The sequence below is a fragment of the Haliotis rufescens genome, unplaced genomic scaffold (genome assembly GCF_023055435.1).
Source record: "Haliotis rufescens isolate VD_foot unplaced genomic scaffold, xgHalRufe1.0.p SCAF_3, whole genome shotgun sequence".
Classification (NCBI taxonomy): domain Eukaryota; kingdom Metazoa; phylum Mollusca; class Gastropoda; order Lepetellida; family Haliotidae; genus Haliotis; species Haliotis rufescens.
Window position 1 is genome coordinate 33,333,726 of NW_025964001.1, and position 17,607 is coordinate 33,351,332.

The 17,607-nt window shown below is 41.2% G+C and overlaps 2 protein-coding genes across 3 annotated transcripts in view; one reads left to right on the forward strand and one right to left on the reverse strand.

Annotated features, from left to right (window-relative positions):
• Positions 1-4,953: 4,953 nt before the first annotated feature.
• Positions 4,954-9,196, reverse strand: LOC124119924. The gene is made up of 2 exons (XM_046482599.2): positions 8,856-9,196; positions 4,954-6,293 (listed from the first exon to the last, which is right to left on the reverse strand). The coding sequence occupies exons 1-2, from the start codon at positions 9,086-9,088 to the stop codon at positions 5,915-5,917; spliced, it is 612 nt and encodes a 203-aa protein (XP_046338555.1). The 5' UTR covers positions 9,089-9,196; the 3' UTR covers positions 4,954-5,914.
• A 1,351-nt stretch (positions 9,197-10,547) lies between these two features.
• The window catches only part of LOC124119899 (echinoderm microtubule-associated protein-like 6), a 48,069-nt gene continuing 41,009 nt past the window's right edge, over positions 10,548-17,607 (forward strand). For both annotated transcript variants that reach the window (XM_046482568.2, XM_046482577.2), the window contains exons 1-6: positions 10,548-10,820; positions 11,449-11,608; positions 12,855-12,953; positions 13,920-14,174; positions 14,375-14,510; positions 14,734-14,935. In XM_046482568.2, the coding sequence (XP_046338524.1) occupies positions 10,624-10,820; positions 11,449-11,608; positions 12,855-12,953; positions 13,920-14,174; positions 14,375-14,510; positions 14,734-14,935 (1,049 nt within the window). In that variant the 5' untranslated portion in view covers positions 10,548-10,623. The remainder of the gene's footprint in view (positions 10,821-11,448; positions 11,609-12,854; positions 12,954-13,919; positions 14,175-14,374; positions 14,511-14,733; positions 14,936-17,607) is intronic.

A 17,607-nucleotide genomic window follows, 5' to 3' on the forward strand; every position in this document is an offset into this window, starting at 1 on the left:
CAACGACGTTGTTGGTCGTTTTTCATCCACGGGATACTTTAAATCGGTATAATGAATTTATCATCGAACTAAAGCAACCTATTCTCATAGCAGATACCATGTGAAGCAAATGTAAGCAATCCACGGCTGTTTTTGGTAGGGCACAACACACGTACTGTTCCACGATATCGATTGGTGCTTTGTTTTGTCGGGATTCGTGTCCTCCATGCATATAGATTATGATACATGCACATAATTATGTTTTCAGTCGTATAGTTAATGTTGTAATATAAAGGAGCTATACTTAAGGGAATCCGTCATTTCAGATATAACATTGAAATGACCATCTTTGCTGCACGAGACACAGTTACTGAACGCAAACCACTCAAATTTTGCACATTGCACATGCATAACATGCCGTTCACTGTAACACATCCTGGTAAGTGGCATGTGCCAATAAACTTCACAGCCACATGGTATATTGATCGGGTACAATGGAGGAAATTACATCCAAAAGTGTACATGACAGAAAATGAAATTTGGGTGCAATAGGCATGACTGAGGCTGGCCAATTACAGGATGCAGTAGCAAGACACTTTGATTAATCAAAAATTGTGATATACCGACAGATGGAACAGTATCGGCAAACGGGTGGGGTCAAGATTAGGTTGGGCAGGGTAAGGCAGTTTTGATAGGTACGTTTAGAGGAACATTCATTTCGGCACCAGAGTTGAGGAACAACTCCAGGGCTGTCTCAGGAATCCTACTTTATACGAAACAGCCTTCAATGAGCCTGACTGTGGCACAGAGGCGCCTCAAACAACCGGTGGCACATCGAGACGCCGTGCATGGCTGGTATCACAGTGCCGTAGCCGGTGGGGGGTGGGGTGGAGTTGCCCCCGCCCCCCTAGATTTTTTTTATAGAAAACAGTTTTACTTGAATCATGTTGGGGACAAGTTATACGATACTTGTACAAATATTTGATTTATTTGGGAGCTGGGTGGGCTGGGATTTTGTATCGAGATTACATATGTTCTCAGCTTCAGCGGCAAAACCAGATATTTTTTAATTTAAAAGTATGAGCCTGAATTTTCTTTAAAGAATAGCATCTTGCAATAACGTCATTTTTGTGGCAGGCTATTTCTTTTTTTTTACAAAGGTCTGAAGCATAATCATTTTTTTCAAGAATTTTCAGCGACAATATATTTTAGCTCCGTTCATTCAAGGTATTATTAGTTAGCATCCACCGATCTCCGTGTCATGCATATAACCTGTTCAACATGATTCATAATTATATATTTTGATCAGTATTGTCAGAGATATGGAAGGAAAGCCTAAATATTGACCTATCGTCCGTTTCGTTTCAATATATGTTTCCCACTATAGTTTAAAATAACACTTTGTCATCTATCAGTGCTTTCTAAAATTGCATCTTGTATTTCAGTTTGGCAATTGATATCCCTCACACATGCAGCTTGCTGAAAACAGAGACCATATAAATCAACATCTACGCGCCGTTTGCAAGGTGCGTGTGCTGCAAACAGGAATGACGTAAAACGAAGATGCCAGACATTTTAACCTTCATCGAAACACAATACAATTATCATATATTTGGAGACACCTACAGAAGGGTAACACACATCACTTCCAACGTCGCCGACACGTCAACCATATTCGGTTGGTGCATTTACGGAATCGGCACCAAAATGCCACATTAACCGCTCAGACAATTCGACCGCCTCCCTGGTCTAGTGGTAGAGCGTCCGCCCGGAGAGCGGGAGGTCCGGGGTTCAATCCCCGGCCGCGTCATACCAAAAGACGTTAAAAGATGGTACTTGTTGTTATCCTGTCTGACGCTCGGCATTTAGGGGCTTAAACAAGGACAGGTCGGCTCGGAGACAGTATACTGTGTCTGAGTGGCGTATTCATGTCGTTAAACTGCGGCATGGTATCTCAGTGAACTAGCACTATAAATCGGCATCAGTCCGGACTAGTACAAGCAACCACACACACACATGCATGCATGCACGTTGCTATATAAGTGCAATAAACCCAATTTCACCTCACCTCAGACGATTCCGGGGTTGAGACTAATTAGAGACAGAACTGTACGCAACGCAACCGGTTGAAGGAGCACACCATCTGGTTTCGACGTCTAGTGATACACCCAATTTTACTTCCACGTCACCGCCAGGCACACCTAGGTTAGTGTTGACAGCATCTGAAGTTCAGAAGACAAGACTGGGACAGTATACTGTTCAGAGATGAGTCCAGGTTTCATATGGACAACTGTGATGGTCGTGCAAGGGTCTACAGGCGTCTCGGAGAACGTTTTAGCGACATTGCGTTACTCAGTGTCGTCAGTTTGCAGGGACATAACATCACGTCGCAGCAGGATAATGCCCGCCAACACGTGTTGTAACCGACATTTTGAGGCAGCATAACAATGGCTGCACTGCCATTGCCGGCTGTTTCTCCAGATCTCCCCCTTATAAAACAAACCTGGGATTAGGTTGAACGACGCCAACGGCAGGACCAAGACCAGCCGGTAACGCAAGCTCCGTTGGGCCAGTCTTTGGTTGCTATTTGCAACTACATCCCCTGGCTGTTTTCAATAACCTGGTGTCTTTAATGCCTGTATCAACGCAAATCGTCGTCACACTTGATATTGACATTTTTTACAGCGTGTAGCTCTCTTACCAAGTACGGTTTTAACATTGATAAGACGGAAGGACAAAATATTATGTTATTTTCAATAACATACCACTTACACTACTTTACATGAAGTTATTTTTCTGTTAGTATATATACGAGGGGTTATTAATAAGTTCTGAACCCAGAAAGACTTGACCTTAAGACATTAAAATGAATCCCCTTCAACATTGATACACATTTGCCAACGATGTAGGAGGGATTTATCTCAGTTTTGTAAAGTTCTCCACAGCTACTATGACCTCATTGTCCGAGTCCAAATGGGTTCCAATTAGAGTTTTCTTCGTGTTTGGGAACAGATGGACGTCTGACGGAGCCAGATTAAGAGAATTGTGGGTGCTCAAGGAGTTCAAAGCCACACTCGTGATATGTAGCGAGGACGACTGATATATGCAAAGGCACATTGTCCTGATGGAAGAGCACACCTTTTCTCAGCTTATCACGTCTCGTTGTCTTAATTTCATCCTGTAATTGTCTCAAAAGTGCATTATATGATCCGTATATTTTTCTTTCCTTTTGGAATACCAGGACAAGTAGGCCACAGCCTTCCCAACTGATGGGACACTCTTTGCCTTCTAAGGTGGTGGTGATGTCACTGTTTTGAGTGTTCTGGACTCTCCTTGCCACGCCTAAACTGTGATAGCCATCTTTCTACGGTTGCATAGGAAGGGGTGAAATACTCGTATCGCAATGGATGACTTTTGACGTGGTCAGTTTGCTGCAAGTACTTAATCACTGCACACGTTTTTCAAGTTTGTCCACTTTCCAAAGGTCACAAACCCCAGCATATTTACTTTCTTGTCATGGTAAAACGATTGGTTCAATTGACTCAGGTTGTTGTGGATATGCTTCAATGATAGCATGTAGTGTCCACAACAAAGGATTTCACAATGACGCAATTCACTCTATGTGAGGCTCAGAACTTATGGACCAACCCCGTACCTTTAGTGATGGTTTCGTTATAAACTCAACCTCACGCAGCTGAGTGATAATCTTAGAGCAGACTGAAATCAAAGGAGTCCGAAACAAGTGGTTGTAACGTGAGCAACGACGCTCACCGCCCAGATCACACGTTGTTATAATGTTTTCTGTGAGAGCTATTTTGCCACTATATCCGTGGAGAGATCTCAGAGGAGCTGTTTCTGGCATTCCCCTAAAGAGGTATAGTGTATGGAAAAAGTTGTCTACAAAGTGACCCTGTCGTGAATAGCTCAAATATTGCATGATGCTACTGCCATAAATTGAAACATTATTCACGCATTCACACAATGTCACCCAAATATAAAAGAATGCAAACACCGTTATAATGACTACAGCTTTTGCAGTGCACTTAAATTGAATGATGCAATTTCTGTTCCCTCCCCAATCCTACTAGTTAGTATGTCGATGGTGATTCATCTTCCCGAGGCAAGAGAGTTAACTGACTTTAAAGTCCAGTTTCCACCCTTGCCGAACTTGGCTGGAATTACTGGGCTCGATCGTTGCGCCACCAGTGGCTATTACCAATTATGTCCCTTCTAAACTTCTCCTGTGGACCAATCAGATTCCACCTCTCGTATCACTTGCGTTTGCTTCACACAAAATGGTGGCGCCCAGTCAGCTTGATTAAAAACATGAAAGGATTTAGAAAATATCTGCTGACAACCAGTTGGCGGTGCACGTTTTGCAAATCCTGCAATCGATCGAAATCTGCACCACACTTTACGAACCGGATTTTGATTTCGGTGCGCGATTTTGATTGGACTATGCATAGACTCGTTAGTCCAGACAAAATGTAACTCCATAATACCAGCCTAGTTCGGCAAGGGTGGAAACTGGACTTTTAAAGTCAGTTAACTCTCTTGCCTAAGGGAAGATGATGGTGATTAGACAAGGCTGTTTGACCAGAACCTTATCACATGCACAATACAGTACAGATTCTTGCAATTCTCCAGAATGCTTGTAATGTCATAATGTACAATGTTTGATAACTGTGTCAGCTCGGTCATAAGGATACTTCTGAAAATGCTCACGGCAAGTTTATTTCATTAGTAAGTACATGTCTTTGTGTATGTCGTAAGAGCAAACAGTGCGAACTTGTGCCGAATCCATTTGACTTTATGTGGTTCAATTAAAAAGATATTTCATTCTCTAGTGTCTCTGCCTCTTCAAACATACTTAGATATGCCAAGGAGATGGTATGTACTTGGTAAGTTTAACTTCTACTGTTACTTGAAAGATATTGGTGGGAACCACACTTCATGAAACACAATACAATGTAATAGAACCAGGAACAAATGTTTTATTACTGGTACATTCAAATAAAGGGAATGTCAACATTTCAATCACTCTGATTCTCAGTTATGATTACTATGTATGTTATGATTACTAAATAATTGCAAATGCTACTCCCGTAGGATATTCTAAATCATAAAAATTATTCCTAGAATTCAGAACTACCAGAAGCAAATCTCATACAAGACATATCTTCCTTCAACAGGTACCATTTACAACCCAGTTGTATATAGACCCAATGGCTGGTCAAACTTTATGCAATGCTATCTAATGGAAACTAGAAACTTAGTCTGACACAATCACAAGACCAGGTGGGGTTGACTGCCACTAAACCTGTCCAGAAGAGTTGCTTGCTAGTTTCAAACTGCAGAAACAAAACAAATTTGAAACAGGATTATTTTCCCTGTTATATTGCATATGTTTTAAAATTGTCCTGTGTTCCTAAACATTCATGTAGCTGCCTTTGGATTTCAGCGTCCTGTGATGGGATTTGAAGCTGTCCCCACTGCATTCACTAACAGTGAATTCCCAAATTGATGTGAAACTTACATCTGTGCTCAGGTCTCAAGTTGGGACCATATATGTTATTCAAATTGTTTTACTGGAGCCTTGGCAAAAAGTATTAAGATACACATTTAAAATGCAAAGTTCACTTAAACTTTATCTTAACTCAAACATATAAAAGTCAGAAGGAATGTGTGCATAGTCAGAAAGAAATGCTAACATTTGTGACTTGTACAGTAACCACAGTGATTTTTTGTCACAAAACAATATATCATATGACTAACCACGGTTCGAGGTAGTCTTGTGGGTACCTACTCCGGTCCTACTCAGTACACATCTGACGTGAGTTACCTGTCCCAGCCCTAAAATACATTCCTAAACCGATTAAGACATTCAGAACATGACAATGACTTAAAAAATACAGATAGAAACTTCTTCAAGATCCTAATCAAATTCAACTCCTTTTGCAGCTTTTCGTTTCCGACTGGTTGGGTTTAGCACACTCATGCCTGTTTTCTTTGGCTTTGCCTTTGCTGGATTTGCTCCTTTCTTGGGTCCAAGATCGAACAGAGCACTCCTATCTCCACCTGCTTTCTTCTGTGCTTTGAGATTTGTAATTTGCACATTTGCAGCATTTAGTTGCGAATCAAGGTCAGTTGCTTGGTCAGCCAAACGGAATAGAACTGTCTGAAGTTCAGTCCTTTTATCTGCTGCCTTAGTTTCATAGAGATCAAAGGTGAAGGCTGAAGCTCCAGTTCCCACTGTCAATGTCACTTTTGTGCCACTTCTTGAAACGGACAGATTCCCTGATGCAAACCCATCTCTGAAAATATATATCATAAATTAAACAAACTGACTTTGCAACTAAAATCAATGTCTCAGTAAAACTAGATGTCTCAGTAGAAATATTGTCAAATCCAGGAACGTTTCCTTAAATCTCTGGATAAGATTATGATATATAAAACATTTTGTTTTTATGTAACGGAATTCTTAAATGTTCATGTAAATGATTTATGGTATTTCACAAATGGTGAGGTGAGGTTAAATTGTGTGTGTGTGTGCACGGTTTTATTTGTCCTGACTAGTGCCATTTTATAGAGCTAGCCCACTGATATACCATGCCGCATTTTAACATGAATACCTCACTCAGACACAGTACACTGACTCCAGTCCTTTTTTTTTAGCCCCTTAATGTCGAGTGCCAGGCAGGGTAACTTTCATTTGGATCAAGGTTTCAATAAAATACATCACTGCTAAAAAATAAGGTTAATCCTCGGAAGCAAAATTTTTCGAGGTGAGGTGAAGTGGGGTTTAATGTCGCGTCCAAGAATTGCACTTATATAGCGACGTGCTTGCATATGTGTGTGTTTGTGTCTGCGTGTTTGTGTGTCTGCATGGCTAGTCCGGACTGATGCCGATTTATAGAGCTAGCCCACTGAGATACCATGTCACATTTTAATGTGAACACATCACTCTCAGTACACTGACTCCTCCGACCTGTCCTTTTTTTAGCCCCTGGATGCCGAACACAAGGCAGGGTAACAACAAGAACCATCTTTTCACGTCTTTTGGTATGATGCGGCTGGGGATCAAACCCTGGACCTTACTCTCTCCGGGCAGACACTCTACCACTAGACCTTGGAGGCATCAAAACAAATCCTATAGACTGCACCTGCCTCATGCAGTAGCATCACACGTGCGTAGGGTGTCATTCGTGATTTTGACACTTTCAAGGAAGGTTGATCCCAGTGGACCATTATTTCTGTCAATCTTATGGGTTCTGCTTTTACAGTTGTGATTTACTTGAATTCATTCATTGTTTGTGAACTAGCAATTCAGCGTCAGCAATCCCTGGAGCATCCATGGGCTTTTGGGATGCTGGAAACTGGCAGTGTTCAGTGTCCAATATGTTCAATGTATCCAAGTCTGTGACTAGCAGACTATGGAACAGGTACTAACAAACCCAAAATATTAACGATCGACCCCATTCCGGGTGTCCGAGGTCAACGACAAGAAATACAGGATTGATTGATCCGAAATTGGGCTGTACAAAATCAAGTTCAAACGGTGATTCAAATTGCTGTAAACTCATCAGGCCACTGAGTACAAGTTACGGGTCAGATGATTAGAAATTGTCTACAAGCATGGAGATAAGCTGCTTGCTGTGCAAATCTTACAAACTGTAATATTGCCAACAGACATCAATGGTCAAACAGGGTAACCGTCGCTGGTCACGTGCCATGTTATGAGTCCCGATTCACTTTGCACTTCCTTGCTAGGTGTGGTAGAGTCTGGTGACGTTGAAAATGAACGTCAAACCAATGTAAACCTGAGAACTCATGACAGATTTGGTGGTGGATCGGTTATGGTATGGTGTGGCATCACTATAACTTAACGAATCCAACTCCATATTGTACAAGGAAGGGTCCCTGAACAGTACTATTCGGACAACATACTAACACCCTTTGTTGTCCTGTTTGCAAGACTTGTGGGTCAACGTTTGGTCTTTCAGTGCTCACCATGCAAGAATTGTCAATGCTCACCTTCAACAGCACAACATCCATAGAATGCCATGACCAGCATGAAACCCAGACCTTCCCCCAATTGAGCATGACTGGGACATGATAGGGATTAAACACGGGCCACACGGTCTTAACTTGGCCAAGTGCTGCAAAAGGAGTGGGACAGACTCACTCAAATCACCGTTGTGAGAGTCATAACACAGTATGCCTCATCAAGTGAATGAATATTTGACATATTGTGGAGGTATTACTCACAAAATGTCAACTTTGAATTTCCCATTCTACCTTCAAATCATTGGTGCTCATAACATCTACTGTCATACTTCACTACCAGTTGTAGTGAGTGAGGGAGTTGTGTTTAAGGCCGCTTTTAACAGTATTTCAGTTATATCACAGCGTATCACGTTAATGTGGGAGGAAAGCCTGAAGAGATGCAGGTCTTAGATGTTTACCCCTTTGTTGAAACCCACGAGCATGGGTATGGTGCTGACAAACCTAGAACCATAACCTGGGCGAATCGGGATTCAAACCCACAATCATAGGTTTCTGGAGTGCCCAAGGGACACAACTGGACTTCGAATTGCGGCGTCTTAGGCGACTGCGCAAACCGTGCCCCCCTACCGGTTATAATGTGCTTCCAATTCGTACATTATTATCATAAACTTTTACTAGAACCTAACATCTCTTACAATTTTGGAACTTTATGCTTTTTCCGAGTATCCTGTACTTTTTTTAACAGCAAATGCCGCTTTACTAGCGCCCATCGTAACCGTTACCGTAACCCTGGTAAATCGACCTAGAATATCATATGAAAATCTGGAATAGAATAGAAATTATGTACATGACATCGTTATACTCATTACCTAAATTTAGTCAAGAAGGCACTCATAGTATTGACACCGCTTAGATCTCTGTGTGAATCTAACTCGTCATAGTCGAGCTCCAGTCTCCATACATCTACACCATCGGTTACCGACACAACCCAACTCGGGTCAGCAAGTCTCGTAAAGCAAAGAAACGCATTCTTTGCATTTCTATATACTCTGTGCAATTCTTCAACTTTCGCTTCTGTAATCAGGACTGCAAAATCTGACATCTCTATTCAACGTCACCTTCGGGTATAAAAAAAGGGAGTAGAAAACCGAAACAGCGTGCCTTGCTGAAAAGAGTGTTTGCATTTCCTACTTTCGGATTGTTATACTTTCCTTCCGACAAGTATTCCTCGTTCACGCTCTCAAGTGGCTCTCGGATGAGAATTTATTTTTTCTTTCTTTAATGATATGGTTTCTTTCGAGCAGACTGCAACATATTTTAAGTTGGTCAACGTTCACAACACTGATTAGTAATGACAGACTGAACAGATAGTTTAATGATTTATAGTTTTTCTTTTCTATGATTTGGTTTGGTTTGGTTTGTTGTTAACGTCGCACTCAGAAATATTCCAGCTATATGACGGCGGTCTGTAAATAATCGAGTCTGGACCAGACAATCCAGTAATTGACATCATGAGCATCGATCCACGCAGCTGGGATACAATGACATGCATCAAGCAAGTCAGCGAGCCTGTCCACCCGATCCCGTTAGTCGCCTCTTACGACAAGCATAGTCACAGTTTACGGTAAGCATGGGTTTTTGAAGACCTATAATATTCTACCCCGGATCTTCACGGGTCTTCTCTTCTATGAACGTATATTCCTGCATTTACTTTTAAATACCATTCCATGTCGTCACTTCCATAATGTCCAATTGTCTACATGTTCTTAATTGTGGTTATATTAATAAGTGTCTAATCTTCTCAGGTACATATTTTAAGGTATCATTTTTCTTTTTCCGTATTTTAGTGCTAATCAACTGTGCAGTATGAACTGAATTTACCTTGGGATTATAATGTTTTATCTTATTTGTTTATTGTATAGATATAAAGTATACATTGTATTAGTTTCTATTTATTTGCCTTAAGATATAAAACATACACAATATTTACTTCCATATTAGAATGTGGCCATTTTGCCTTTGGGTTTGTAAAACAATTTAACGTTTTCACACTCCTAACACATGCTTTTTATGATGTCGTTCACCCGTGGGTTGGCAGGGTTTTCACACATTTAAGCGACTCAACCTAGATACTGGAAATGGGCACCGCTGAGCGGGAACACAAATGTACACTTTTATATTTATAATGGTGCCACTTTGGTCTTGGTCGTATATATTTACACATGATATTGTATTTCTATTATTTCGGTGCACTTCAGCGAAATGTCCTATCGCATTTCACACGGGTATGATTTTCGTCCATAAAACAAATGATATAAAGATAAGTCCAATGAAATGAAATGTCTGTTGTCGCATGCTTCTTCCTTAAAAAAACGTATGTCTGTCTTCTCTCCCAACCAACACTTTCGGAAAAGACTGTTTATTTGACACATAATCACTAGACTTCTGCTCAGCGAGGTATGACAGAAATGTGAGTGTTAGGTAAATAGTTTATAACAAAACAGGTTCCCGGAAGTAACCGTCTGCTAAAAATAACACCACGCATGCGTACAGTAGAAATATTCTTGTGGCGGTAGAAATGGCTCGTTGAAACACGTCTGAAAGTGTACGATCTGTCAATAATTTTCACCAGGAATCATGGCTGACAAGACAGCCCCGACGTCTCAACTGAGACTTCAGTGGGTGTATGGCTACAGAGGCCACCAATGTCGCAATAACCTTTTTTACACGGGAAACAAGGACATTGTTTACTTCGTTGCCGGCGTTGGCATCGTGTACAACGTGAGAGAACACAAGCAGAGGTTTTTCTTGGGACACGATGACGATATTGTCAGGTATGCACAGATACACACTCTTGGCAAGAATCACGGACTTTATTTGAAGGAGTATTGTCTGTGGGTTTGTGGTTCATGTGCAAACTGATTTCATGTTATTCTTGGCTGCACTGATCAATAATTCCCTAGTGATAGGCTAGCCTGAAGCATAATAATGTGTTGACATCTACACTAAGCCTGGGCCTACCGGCAATAACACATGAAAACTTATTAACTATTTTGCAAAATTTTTTCATGCTAGGCCTGTGATAGTTTGATATTTCAAAGTTTATGTTGGTCATTTTGCTTAAACATTTTGCCAAAATAATGAAAATACACTTTGAAAAGTAAATTTATACATTTAGCTGTTCATGTTTACATGTTATGACATGTACATGATGTAGATGTGTGGATTTACCTATGCATTGCAGTACTTGTCAATATGGCATGACACGTATGATCCCTGGATCTGCTAACTTTACTTTTGTTGTTGAAACAATTCACTAGTATGTTGTCAGCTGGTTATCAACATTATGTTATACTTGACGTTTGGATATGACTTCGTTCTGTCCTCATTGTTAAAGTAAACAGCAATTATTGGTCTTAAGTTTTGTCAGAACATCACTTACATGTTGAGTTTATTTTCCAGCTTGGCACTCCACCCTGATCGCACACTGGTTGCGACGGGTCAGATAGGCAAGAGTCCCTACATCTGTGTGTGGGACACAGCTTCAACTGATACAGTGTCAATACTCAAGGAAGGACATCAACATGGGGTGTCTGCAATGGGGTTTGACAAGGATGGAAGTGTGAGCCTTTAGTTGTGTCAATCTTTCCACATACATGTGCCATTATCTTTCAGCTTCCTATTAGGGATATATTTGTTAAAATGACAAACCTAATTGTTTTCAATTTCAAGTGACTTCAGTTTAGTTTATGTGGAATGCTAGTATAACCAATGATAATTGATAACTAAATATTTTCGACTCCACTCCGGTGTCACAATGATTCAGAAGGGTTATTGTGTTAGGTCTGTGTTGTGGCAATGTATCATGTTAGCAGGGTAACTTATATCAGATCAAAGTTTTGTTACCATAGTTACTCCTCATTACTTAATAACATGAATAACTTGGAACGATCAATGATATGTCAACTTACCAGGCTCAAGTATATGAAATTATAAGCATGATAAATGCAGGGCTATACCTTGACTTACAATAGTGGGGAGTTCAGGGTATTATCTTAAATTAACAGGAGAGCATTGATGAGGTTTTACTGTCATGTGTTTTATTTGCATCCTTTGTATAATACATTCCAACAGGTTAATAAGTTTCTTTTGAGGCCCATCTTCCTGAGGCAGTTAACTGAGAGTTAACTTTCTATAAAAGTCCAGTTTCCACCCTTGTCGAACTAGGCTGGTATTGTGGAGTTATATTTTGGCTGGACTAATGAGTCTATGCATAGTCCAATCAAAATCGCGCAACAAAATTGAAATCTGGTTCGTAAACTGTCATGCAGATATTGGTCAATTGCAGGATTTGCAAAACATGTGCATCGCCAGCTAGTTGTCAGCAGATATTTTCCAAATCTTTTCATGTTTTTAATCAAGGTGCTCACATGATTTGATGCATTTCTCGATGTTAGACACGTTTTATCACAATATAGATCTTGATTATAGATCAGATCGTCCTGACTGGGTGCCACCATTTTGTTTAAAGCAAATGCAAGTTGTATGAGAGGTGGAATCTGATTGGTCAATGGGAGAGGCTTACAAGGGACATAACTGGTAATAGCCACTGGTGGTGCTAGGATCGAGCCCAGGAATTCCAGCCTAGTTCAGCAAGGGTGGAAACTTGATTTTTTTAGTTTTGCCGATATCAAAATTATCATTGTTTGATAGAAGTTACCAGATGATTAATGCATTCACTGGTCACCCAGATTGGATTGCCCACATTGGTATATGTGAAGTTTATTCTTGGTGTCTCCTAGATACAGGTTTTCTTGAAACTTTTATACTGCACTGTGTATGCTGATTGTCATGTTTCTATGTTTTAGAGGCTGGTGTCGGTGGGGATGGACCAGCATGCCACCATCAATGTCTGGGATTGGAGGAAAGGGAAAATCATATCTACTGTCAGAGGTCACTCCGACAAAGTAAAAGACTCTACATACACTTATATTTGACAAGACTTTGAACATGATGAAAGATTTATTTATATGAGCTCAAGATGATCAGGTTTTTCATCGATGCATTTGCAGTGTGGCTAAGGCAAAAGAATCTACATCTGTCATTTCAATGCAGGGTCAATTTGAAATACAGTAGCAAATTTCATGACAAAGTTTCATTGCATCCTGAAGTTTTATGTCAGGTTGCTCCTGACCATGACCATGATGACAAGTCAACTATCTGAGTAGTCATGGGGCACAGGTGGTCCGGTCGTGTAACATGACACTTCACTGTGTGTCACTGAGGCATACCAGAAACCTATGATTGTGTTTTTAGATCAAAGATTCTCTGTGATAAAGTTTCTAGGTTTGTCAGCATCAACCCATACTTGGGGTTTCACCGAAATGGCAAGAAACTAAAACCTGCTTCACTTTTGTGTTTCTTCACACACCCCATTAGGATTCTGGGTTGGAATAGGTTCCCAGCCAGCAATGCTGGTCGTACGAGGCTACTAAATATATCAAGTGGTTAGACTCTGTGTCATTGGACCCTGACAGTGTCTGGTCCAGACTTGAGTATTTGCAGGCCGCCACCATGATTTATATACCAGTAGCTGGAATATTGCTGAGTCAGCATTCGCAGGGATTTATGTAGGATTCTGAACTAGATGCTATTAGCAGGCAAACTGGGAAGATCTTGTTATTTTGTTCTAAATTTGGAGTTTTACAGCACTTATTTCACAGGCATTTTAAGATTTTATTGTAACATTGCATTCAATGTAGAAAATAAGTGCTCTTTCTCTTTACTGATCCTGTTATCAGTAGAATACAAGTCACTACTGGAAAGCCATCACATTAGTTATAACTTTGTTAACATGAATTGGAACCTATGATCATGATCATCTATAACCATGCTAATCAAATGTTGTTCAACCCTACTCACACTCTGTGCAGGTGTTTGATGTCCAGTTTCACCCATTCCAAGACAACACCATTGTCTCATGCGGTGTGAAGCACATCAAGTTCTGGTCTCTGTGTGGCAATGCTCTCACTGCTAAGAAGGGCGTATTTGGTAAAGTTGGGGAGATTCAAACCATGATGTGCCTTGCCTTCGGACCCGACAGTCAGACTTACGCTGGAACATTGAGTGGAGACATCTATGTCTTCAGAGGCAATACTCTGGATCGAGTTATTGCTGGTGTACATAATGTATGTTTTCCATTAAAATTATATATATATTATTTCTAAATGTCTTCAAAAAGTGAAAAATGTTTTTTATTTCGTAATAAAACCTTGAACCATAATTAATAAATATGAGTATTATTTCCCATTATCAATAATTGATGAGGAATTTGGGAGTAATTTGTGTTCAGTAGTACATATTTTGAAAGTCCTTGACCTATGTCCAGGGCCCTGTTTACACTCTGGACATGTCAGAAGAGGGATACTCATCGGGAGGAAAAGATGGTGTGGCCAAATTCTGGGACCCAGACTTCAAGCCAATCACCTCGGTCAACCTTGTGAATGCACCTGAAGGCTACAAAGGTATTGTTGTGTGTTCTGTGTTAAATCTATTTGCAACTTTGTAATATCTACTGGTATGGTGACTGCTATGGCCTAACTGATTTAATTCTTCTGCACTTGCAGTAACTGTCAAGAGAAACTGACCATGCTCACTTGTTTGTACAAATGATAAATGATAAAAAAAATAATGATAATCAGTGAGCAAGTTACTTGCCCTTTTTCAAAATATTGTGTGATTCTGTAGGTATCTGCATCAGGAGCATCTGTTGGCGTGGAGACAGGGCACTGGTGGGGACCCAGGACAGTGAGGTATTCGAGATGCAGGTGAAGGATAGAGACAAGCCACAGTGCCTTGTGCAGGGACATGCAGAGGGAGAGTTATGGGCCTTGACCGTTCATCCCAGGAAACCCATCTTTGCCACAGGGAGTGATGACCAGACTCTACGGTAAGTGTCACTCCAAACAGTACGACAGTTTTTCTCCACTGTATGGCATGTCAAATTGGAGCTGTGTGCAATGTGGTCAATTTGAAGGGTTCCAGATTTGCCATGGTGATGAGTTTTTAAAGAATTTGTAACATGTTTGTAATAATCATGATAAAGAAAACAGGGATTTAGATAAGATGATAGATTATGCCCCTGGCAGGCAAATTGGAAAAGAAATTCTTTAGTGTATTCAAAATTGTAACTTTTAAACTTGTCCTATCTCACAATTAGCAAATCTTCCTTTCCCTTTCGATCCTGGTGTGGAAACACTCTAGAACAAAGTTTCCACCTTCAAAAAAACATTTCGCCGACCACATCCCAGCATCCCCATGATCACCACCTTATCAAATGGGTCATGCACTTGTAATCCTATGATCAAAAAGACCTGATCACCTGACATAACCTGCCACATCATTCTCTTTCTCATCCCTACAGTGTACCCGTGAAGATATGGGGTAGAATAGATCTTCAGCAACCCATGCTTGCCATAAAAGGCGACTATGCTTGTCGTAAGAGGCGACTAACGGGATCGTGTGGTCAGCCCGCTGGCTTGGTTGATGCAAGTCATCGATCCCAATTGCCTGGATCTATCCTCATGATATCAATCACTGGATTGTCTGGTCCAGACTCGATTATTTACAGATGGCTGTCATATAGCTGGAATATTGCTGAGTGTGGTGTTAAACAACAAACAAACAAACATCATCACAGTGTGGAGACATGTCTTGAGTTTTTAGAGTATATATTCTTTTTTTTTATCTTCCTCCGACGAATACACCATTGATCCACATACTTTGTGCTGTGACTGTCGTGGCCTGTGCAAACCTGTGCTCTATTCTCTCTCAGGAAGATTTCAAGAATTACATTTGCAAGTGTCAAAAATGCACAGTAGACATGCCATAGATTGTCGAGGTCCCAGTCCAGATACCACAGAATCTGCAGTACCTCGAACATCTGCCTCATTTTCGCATGATTTCCATCGTGCTGCTACATACGATCGATCATTTGCCCAGGGGACTTCATGGTCAGCCTAGACCTGCAAGATGCTCATCTTCACGTACCAATTCATTGGGAGCACCGCCATTACCTCATGTTCATTTTCCAAGGCCTTCATTAACAGTGGAAGGTATTCCTGTTTGTATTTTCCATGTCCCTGTAGCTTTTCACTCACATTACGAACCTGATCGCGCAGTTCCTTCACTGTCGAGGAATTATATTCGAAGCATTCATCGACGACTGCATTCAAGCCCATGCAGATCAAGCAACTCTTGTTGTGCACCTCGAGTTAACTCAGAAGCTACTTCTACAGCTGGGTTGGCTGATTAACATATTGAAGTCCGAGACCATTCCCACTCAACATCTGCAGTTCATGGGAGCTCTCTTCAACACTGAGTTGGGCAAGATGTTCATCCCAAGGACAGGTGGTTGAAAATACAAAGTTTAGTGCCGTAGCTACATCTTCGACAAAGACAGCAGCTCCTGGGTCTGTTGACGTCAGCACAAGCACTCACCCAGAGAGGCCAACTCCAACTACACCCAATCCAGTGCTTCCAGTGTTTCCTACTGGAAGACATCTGCAACGTCCTGATCTGTCTCCAGTTGTCATTACACCAACATCTCCAGTTGTAGCTTCAGGAGTTGGATGTTTGTTGTGGACTTTCTTTGAAGCCTTTCATACTGACCCACCACTTGTTCATCGATGCCTCAACCCTGGGCTGGGGAGCTCACGTTCTCCATCTTCAGGTCCATTGTATACCGCTGCGAAAAGACCCTCCATTTTTGCGCTTGGCTAAACCCCCAAAGTCCCCCGTGGCAAATGGGTATTCCAAAAGGGTAGCCAAGACTATGACCAGCTCATCGCAATTCAACTAAGGTCTCATATGATCATAAGTGGAAAGCCCTTGACGGGTATTGTAACACACAATCTATGGAGTATTTGCAGCTCTTACGGCCTACATGGAAGCTCACAGGTTTGATATTGGCTACTTATCTTGCTGCAATTAATTCAGTGATTACCACTACTACAGGCTTTAAGATGTCCACAGTTGCAGAGTTGCAGGCTCCCATTCGTTCCTACAGACTTGCTGATCAATCATCCCATTATCGACCACCTGTTTGGGAACTTAACATCATCTTATGGCATCTATCTTCAATGGTCTATGAGCCTCTAGAGGAAAAGGATTTTGAGCAGGTCACCCTTAAAACATTTTTTCTACTCGCTCTAGCAAAAGCTGCACAAGTCAGTGAACTTCATGCTCTTGACGTTAGCAGAGTCAGTTTTGAGAGGCAATGTCATTGGAAAAGTCTCCCTTGCACTGCATTGGGCCAACCAGATTGGCTGTTCACATCCCTTCTCGTGCAGTGATTTTGCAGCTCCATGAGCATGAATCAATCGCCTTATGTCTGGTTCCAGCTATGTGTGTACCTGAAGGCTTCTATGACGCTGCAATGTTCCCTGAAGTGACTCTTTGTCTCATTATCCTGGGCGACCCACACTGCAGTCTCCTGAACTACGGTTTCCTTCTGGCTCCACAAGACAATTCTTAAAGCCTGCTCCTTTGATGGGTTTCCTCTTCCTGTTGCTTCTAATCCCCTCTCTACGATGGTGTTGCTCATCAGATGTCCAAGGCCTT

Excerpts from the sequence above, each read along its gene's own strand:
- LOC124119924 (XM_046482599.2), bottom strand. The coding sequence starts at position 9,088 with ATGTCAGATTTTGCAGTCCTGATTACAGAAGCGAAAGTTGAAGAATTG. Across the intron at positions 6,294-8,855 it reads GCCTTCTTGACTAAATTTAG|AGATGGGTTTGCATCAGGGA; the intron begins GTAATGAGTATA and ends ATATATTTTCAG.